Here is a 7,049-nt window from a genome sequence, read left to right on the forward strand (position 1 = left end):
TTTGAAGGCTGAATCGGTGAAACCGGTTACATTACGGTAGAAACTACATGCGTACTGTTTTGCGATCAAACGGCGCGAAATTCAAATGTGGTGCCCGCTGAATGAGAATTCCGTCAAACTTCCCACCCTCGCGAAAAAGTTGGCGCATGCTCAGTGCTCGGCACTTGGCGCTCACTTGGCAACCCTCATGTGTGCTGGTGAGGGTCGGAAATAGAGGGGCGAGTGGGTGGAATGGGGCAGACAGCGCCGAGCTTGCGTCAAATACGGACGCCAGTTGGACGCAGCTCGGGATTGGAGGCAGCCACGTTTCCTAGCCATCCGCCGTGTGTGTCGCAGCGACTGTGTCTGTGTGTGCCGTCCCGTGCTGTTCTGTTCCGAGCCGCATGTGAGGCGTTCCGCGGACGCGATGTAAAGCGGATCCTCGCCAGCGTTCATCCTTTCATTGCCAGTAGCCGGATTCGGGTTCAGCTGGTCCAGTTCCAGTGGCCTGTTCTCCGTCCGCCTGTTCGCCACCGTTGCTGCTCCAAACTTCTTTGTCAACCGGCGGCGCTTGTGTTTTCAACGCTTTCACCAATAACGGTACTTGGGTTGAGTGGCTTTGAGGGGGAATCTCCTGGCTCGCTGGCGCTGACTCGGATGCACTGCGTCCTGGAGGTGACCACTGTGGCACCGCGAGCCATTTCCACGATGCGATGCGGTTGCTCTGCTTATTGATTTTTCACCAACGCTCACCCACTCACACACACACACACACACATAATCGCACGCTGGCACCCACACACTTCCAACCACACACAGTCAGTGCTGGCACTTCGGCCATTTTGTGGTTGGAAAATAGCCATTTTGAAAGCGGAAGTGCAGCGTCAGCCATTTTCGTTGAATGCCTTCCGTTTGTTGTGCTGCACTAACAAATGGAGCTGCATGTGCTGTTTGAGGACCAAACCTGATGGTTCTTGAAAAATTGTGTCATACCTGGTGCACATGTGCGGTACACGAGTGAAATAAGACGATTATTGCTGTGATAGATTGAAATGAAACGTGAATCCAGTTTACAATTGCAAGTGAATTGTGGCAACACTGCCTGAGAAAGAGAGTGAGAGAGAGTGCGGCTTTGCTGGCTTGTGGCGTCCGCGTCCGAAAGCCATACACATACACACGTACATACTCGGAAAGCCGAGCTAATCTCTTATCAAGCGACGACTGCCCACCCCCACGCCCCCTTCTCTTGAGCACCCCGTTCTCTACTGCACTTACATACATATGTACATATGTTTGTAAATATATACATATGGGGAACACACTACATTAGTCGCACATCCATTGAAGAAGTTTCTGTTCAAAATGACACACAATTTTACCCACAATCTCTAACACTCTACTTCTTCCGTTCCCCCAGAAGCGCTGCTATGAGGCAGGAGGTGTGTGTGAGCATGTGCATCACCATCTCGCTGTCGATCGCGATCTCCCACACTCTCCGCCGCGCGCTCTCCGTGTGAGACTTCCCGCCCAGGGTGGCGCAGTTGGAAAATGAGCACGTGCGAGGCGGCGGCCGCTGGCGAGAATGGGAGCCAGGCCAAGTCCGAGGAGAGCCAGCCGCCGGAGGATCAGAAGAAGAAGCAGCAGCAGCCGCAGCAGCAGCAGCAGCCGCAGCAGGAGAGGAACGAGAAGCAGCTGGATAAGCCGCAGGAGAAGTTGCCGCAAAATGGGAAAACCGAAGCAAAAGGCGCGGAAGGAGCAAGTCCACACCCCCCACTGGACGCCATCCGGAGCTCAGTGCTCCTGGATGCCGGTGCCGCTGCGCCCTCGATAGACGCATTAGTGGCTTGCAAGGATGCGCTGCTCGCCCAAAAGCTCTTTGCCAGCGGGGGAGGCTCCACGCCCGGTCCCAGTCCCACATCGTGTTCGGTGGGAGCGGGCGGGATCAGTGGCAAGGACCTGCTCAAACTCAAGGAGCCCATGCGCGTGGGCTTCTACGACATCGAACGCACCATTGGCAAGGGAAACTTTGCAGTGGTCAAGCTGGCTCGGCATCGGATCACCAAGAACGAGGTGGCTATCAAGATCATTGACAAGTCGCAGCTGGACCAGACAAACCTACAGAAGGTCTACCGCGAGGTGGAGATCATGAAGCGCCTGAAACACCCTCACATCATTAAGCTCTACCAGGTCAGCAGCATTTGTTGTAGCAGATCCTGCCAAGAATCGTAATCCCAATGCGCGCTTTACTAATCCCACAGGTTATGGAGACCAAGAATATGATCTACATAGTGTCGGAGTATGCCAGCCAAGGAGAGATCTTTGGTGAGTTGAGGCTTGATTTGAAACAACTTTTAAAAACTCAGACAGTAGAGGACAGAGCTCAATTTAGTTTAAGATTCCCTACCTTAACCCAATCTGAAATTGAAGACTTTTAAAACCACTTTGCACACATACTTCTCGACATTCGGGACGAACCCTAACTTAAAATCTCTCGTAGTCGCTTAAGTTGATAGGGGTTTCAATTGGGTGGACCGAGGGATCTAGTAGATTATGTTTAAAATTCCCCAGGACTTACCTATCAAATTTATCCAGATTACATTGCGAAGTACGGGCGAATGTCCGAGTCGGCGGCGCGCTTTAAGTTCTGGCAGATTATATCGGCGGTGGAGTACTGTCACAAGAAGGGCATAGTGCATCGGGATCTGAAGGCGGAGAACCTGCTCCTGGATCTGAACATGAACATCAAGATAGCGGACTTTGGGTTCTCCAATCACTTCAAGCCAGGAGAATTACTGGCCACCTGGTGCGGGTCACCGCCGTACGCAGCTCCCGAGGTTTTCGAGGGCAAGCAATATACGGGTCCAGAGATTGATATTTGGGTAAGTGGTGCGAAGTGTACATGTCAATTTATCAAGTGTATGAATAATGTATCCTTTCCTGCAGTCACTGGGCGTCGTGCTGTATGTGCTGGTATGTGGGGCACTGCCATTCGACGGATCCACGCTGCAGAGCCTCCGGGATCGGGTGCTTTCCGGCCGCTTTCGCATTCCCTTCTTTATGAGCTCCGAGTGCGAGCACCTCATCCGCCGGATGCTGGTACTGGAGCCCACAAGGCGCTACACCATCGACCAAATCAAACGCCATCGGTGGATGTGTCCCGAGCTGCTGGAGCACGTCCTGATAGCCAAGTACAATCTGGGCGCCGAGCGGCAGACGTGTGTGGAACCCAGCGAGGACATCCTGCGCATCATGGCCGAGTATGTGGGCATTGGGCCGGACAAGACGCGGGCCAGTCTGAAGAAGAATACGTACGATCATGTGGCGGCCATATATCTGCTCCTGCAGGATCGCGTTAGCCACAAAAAGGAGCAGAGCAACGGCTCAGGCGCCAGCTCCCTTTCCTCGTCGACCGCCGCCAGTCGGATGATGTACAGCTCCAGAAACGACCACCAGCCGACGCAACAGCAGCAACAGCAGTCGCAGCAGTCGCAGCAGTCGCAGTCCAAGACAATATCCACCAGCTCGATCCTGGCCAAGGATCAGTGCCACAAAAGACTTAGCCGTCATCAGACGGTGCTCATGAGTGAGCGTACCGCCCACGCAGGTGCGACACCCACAGTCCCAGATCCCGGTCCCGGATACTACGCCAAGTATGGCCCACTGCAACTGCCATTGCCTCTGGCCGGCCACGCCCACCTGACTGGGTATCTGAATGGAGGAGGCGTCGAGGTGGATGCTAACGGCATTCCCCTGCCCATGCGCTACACTCCGCTGCCGACAGCCGCGTCGCCCGCTCCCTCTAACTGCTCATCCACATCCTCGAGGGTGGGACGACACAGCCTGAGTTCCAGCTCCCCGCGGAGCCATCGACCGGTGGCCATTTCGCTCAGCATCGACAACAATCCCTCGCTGGCCAACTTGCGGTGCCGGGAGATGATGGAGGCTGGTGGCGGACCCGTTGGCGCAGTGGGTGTGCCTCTAGCGTCCAAGCAGCTCCATCAGACCATCAGCGAGTTCATCATCAAACAGAGCACCGAAGACTGCCGGGCGCTGCTGCAGCAGGTTAGTTTTCTACTGAGTGGGATGTAATCTTATTCTTATTTCTATCATTATCCCCACGGCAGTCCACAACCGTGGCGGAGGGTAAAGATGATCCGCCAAAGGCGGAATCCGGCGCTGGAGGTATTCCCCCGCCTGCCTCTACCACACCCACATCCAGTAAAGCGGTACCGGGACCGGGACCGGCACCGGGATCGGGATCGGCACCGGGATCGACCTCCTGCCCCGGTGAGATCAACGGCAAGACAATAAAGGCCATGTCCAGCTCGAGCAGCTTCGACTCCAAGGCCAACTTGGGCCAAAGCTTTCGCTACAAGATGTCCGCCGAGGCTAGCAAGCTTTTCCAGACTCTCCAGGAAAGCCCATTGCCCGTGGAGGTGAGTGATAGCTGTGAGTTAATAATCGCTTCCAGTTGACAAGTTGCACATCCTCTCCAGCAAAGGACTAAGCGTCGTGTGCACGTGGGCAGCACCAATGGCAGCGGCGGTGACTCCGGCCAGGAAACAAAAGATGATGTGAAACCGAATGGTGACAGGTGAGTCTTCCCAGTCCCAGTGATATTTCTTGACTCACATGGTTTCCTGTTTCCCCAGCCGCTCGGAGAAGAAAGTGCTGGCCCAAGGCAGCTCCAGCACAGATGAGGGCTGCGAGACAGACCAGGGCAACGATCCGGGCTGCGCGTCCCAGGAGTCGAAGGGAAGCAATGGCGGTGGTAGCGGTGGTAGCGCTAACGGCGGACCCACCTCGCACTCCAGCAGCGATCTGACGCGCCTCGTTGGAACCACTGCCTCTGGACAGAGCCACAGAATGCGCTCGTATGCCAGCAGCAGCTCGTCCAGTGGTGTTCTTGCTGGCAGCGCTGGTAGCTACTCCAAAAGTCTGAGCCAGAACCTGAGTCGCGGCTCATCCAAGAGCAATTGCAGTGGTCCCTACGACAGCTTGGACTTTGCCTTGCCCTCCGGCAAGGGCAGTCTACCCTCGTGCATGGGCTCCAGTTCGATGCTGGCCACGCCCACTCCGGCCTCGGCATCGCCAGCGGGCATCTCATCGGAGCATTCATCGGAGAGGTCGCTGTACGGGAGTCACAACTCCTGCATCCATATGCCAGGAGCTCTGGCCTTGGGCTTGGGCCTTCCGCAGAGTTCAGCCTCCACGCCCACGCCGAATCCTACACCGCCACCAAATGGCGGTGGCGTTACGTTCCTGGACAAGCGATCACCCATACACTTTCGCGAAGGGAGACGGGCGAGCGATGGCCTGGTGGCCCAAGGCCTGCTGAGCTCCGGTTCGTTGCTGGGCACCAGTCGTGTGTACGGAAGCTATCGCTACGAGCAGGCCAAGCGTCACGGTTGGCTGGAGATCCAGCAGCTGCAGCAGGAGGCGGCTGTGGGGCATTCACACCCGCACCCACACGCCCATCAACATCCTCATCAGCATCAGCATCCGCATCCTCATCCACATCCCCAAGCGTACGGCTTGGAAGAACTCTGTCAATTTCCGAACGGTCAATTCTACGCTCTGCCGGGCAAGCATCATCCGCTGCTGACTTTGCCCCACCATCATGGGCATCCTGCGCAGCATCACCATGGCCACCACTCGCTGTTCCATCCAGGCCACCAAGCCACACCCTTGCTTCTGGAAGCCGCTGCTGGTGGGGATATGTATGGTCATGGATGCTATGCTCCGCCACCGCCGCCACCAGGGCTATACCCGCACCATCAGTTGGGTGTGGGCATGGCCGTGCCCATGTCGCCGATGCAAAAGCCACCGCTGCAGCAGCAACTCCTGCAGCACCGCCTGCTGCAGCAGAAGCGTCAGTTATTCCAGAAGCAGTACGCCCTGGAGGCGCAGCTAGCCGGTCGGCATCACCACCATCCGCAGCACAGCCATCACCAGCAGCAGCCACACCACCACCACTTTGGCCACAGCCTGGGTCAACCACCGCCGCCGGCTCCAGCTCCGGAACATCACCTGGCCGACGAGCTGTACGAGTTGGCTCTGCTCGATCGGCCCAGGAGCGGAACTCCTAGGCTTCAGCACTCCATGACCATGCCCGGAGCGCATGCCTTCAGCCAGATGAACCTTAAGACCTCCTACATCAGCCAATCGGACCAGGTGCCTGGTGCAGCGCCCAATGGAGCTGGTCCCGGAGGATCTGCTGCTGGGGCATCATGCTCAGCTCCACCGTCCACGGCGCCGGGTACGCCTACGGTCAAGTGCAAGCCAACCACGCCCCACGGCCACAGCCTGGACTCCGACTATCATGTAAGCAACCTAGATATCCAAAGATAGATATCAGGTATCCCAAGTTCGTATATAAACCTTACACGCTTTCCTCCTTCTGTCCTCCGCAGACATCGACGCCGGTGCTCAGCCTTTTTACGCCCAATTGGCAGTCGCTGGTGAAGCCGCTTAGCGAGAGCCCCATCCTGGAGATATCGGAGCACATGGAGTCAGTCTGAGGCAGCTTATCCGGCGGAGGGTTTGGAGGCGGAGGAGTGGGAATGGAAGTGGAGTGGAGTGGAGGAGTGGGTGGGAAAGAATTGAGCATCGAACTAATGGAGGCCGGACCGTGGCCACCTTTTTATTAAGCTCGCAATCGCAATTATGAATTATTTGATCCATATACGATATACACCCATACATACATATACATAGCCTATATACAGATATGGATGCGGGTCGGAGTCAGAGTCAGAGTCGAAATCGGAATCGGATTTGGAATTTGGAATCGGAGTTACATCGATCTACATTTATTGGACCGATTCTGCCGATTCTACCGATAGAATCATTACCGAACCGAGCGAAGCAGTAATATTGAATGATTTAGTTGTGTTACTAGTCTTAAGTAGTCCAAGTTTCGTACGCATATACGCAGACATATACAATATGTATATTGATAATAATAGCGTTAAGCTATAGCTCTACTTATGATTACACTATACACTATTGTATTGCCCCTACGACAGTGGCCCCGAAACTCGGTGTTGGGTGGACGAGAACAACGTATC

The 7,049-nt window shown here is 55.5% G+C and overlaps 1 protein-coding gene across 3 annotated transcripts; it reads left to right on the forward strand.

The window, feature by feature from the left end:
• The first annotated feature begins 262 nt into the window (after window positions 1–262).
• Window positions 263–6,898, forward strand: LOC122624161 (serine/threonine-protein kinase par-1). 3 transcript variants are annotated; one of them, XM_043803606.1, is made up of 9 exons: window positions 263–579; window positions 1,397–2,166; window positions 2,238–2,301; window positions 2,548–2,858; window positions 2,923–4,041; window positions 4,104–4,415; window positions 4,476–4,573; window positions 4,632–6,303; window positions 6,393–6,898. In XM_043803606.1, exons 2-9 carry the CDS (start codon window positions 1,528–1,530, stop codon window positions 6,498–6,500), a joined length of 4,323 nt encoding a protein of 1,440 aa, XP_043659541.1. In that variant the 5' UTR covers window positions 263–579; window positions 1,397–1,527; the 3' UTR covers window positions 6,501–6,898. The 3 variants fall into 3 exon arrangements, with proteins under 3 accessions (XP_043659541.1, XP_043659542.1, XP_043659543.1); XM_043803607.1 differs by having other exon boundaries at window positions 1,400–2,166; XM_043803608.1 differs by having other exon boundaries at window positions 264–579; window positions 2,572–2,858.
• Window positions 6,899–7,049: the final 151 nt, after the last annotated feature.

This window comes from Drosophila teissieri, chromosome X (assembly GCF_016746235.2).
Source record: "Drosophila teissieri strain GT53w chromosome X, Prin_Dtei_1.1, whole genome shotgun sequence".
Taxonomy (NCBI): Eukaryota; Metazoa; Arthropoda; class Insecta; order Diptera; family Drosophilidae; genus Drosophila; species Drosophila teissieri.

What these genes read in the sequence shown, in the direction of transcription:
- LOC122624161 (XM_043803606.1), top strand. Translation starts at nt 1,528, where the DNA reads ATGAGCACGTGCGAGGCGGCGGCCGCTGGCGAGAATGGGAGCCAGGCC. An exon ending in GCCGGGCGCTGCTGCAGCAG is followed by an intron (nt 4,042 to 4,103) that starts GTTAGTTTTCTA and finishes TCCCCACGGCAG; the next exon opens with TCCACAACCGTGGCGGAGGG. An exon ending in GCCTGGACTCCGACTATCAT is followed by an intron (nt 6,304 to 6,392) that starts GTAAGCAACCTA and finishes TGTCCTCCGCAG; the next exon opens with ACATCGACGCCGGTGCTCAG.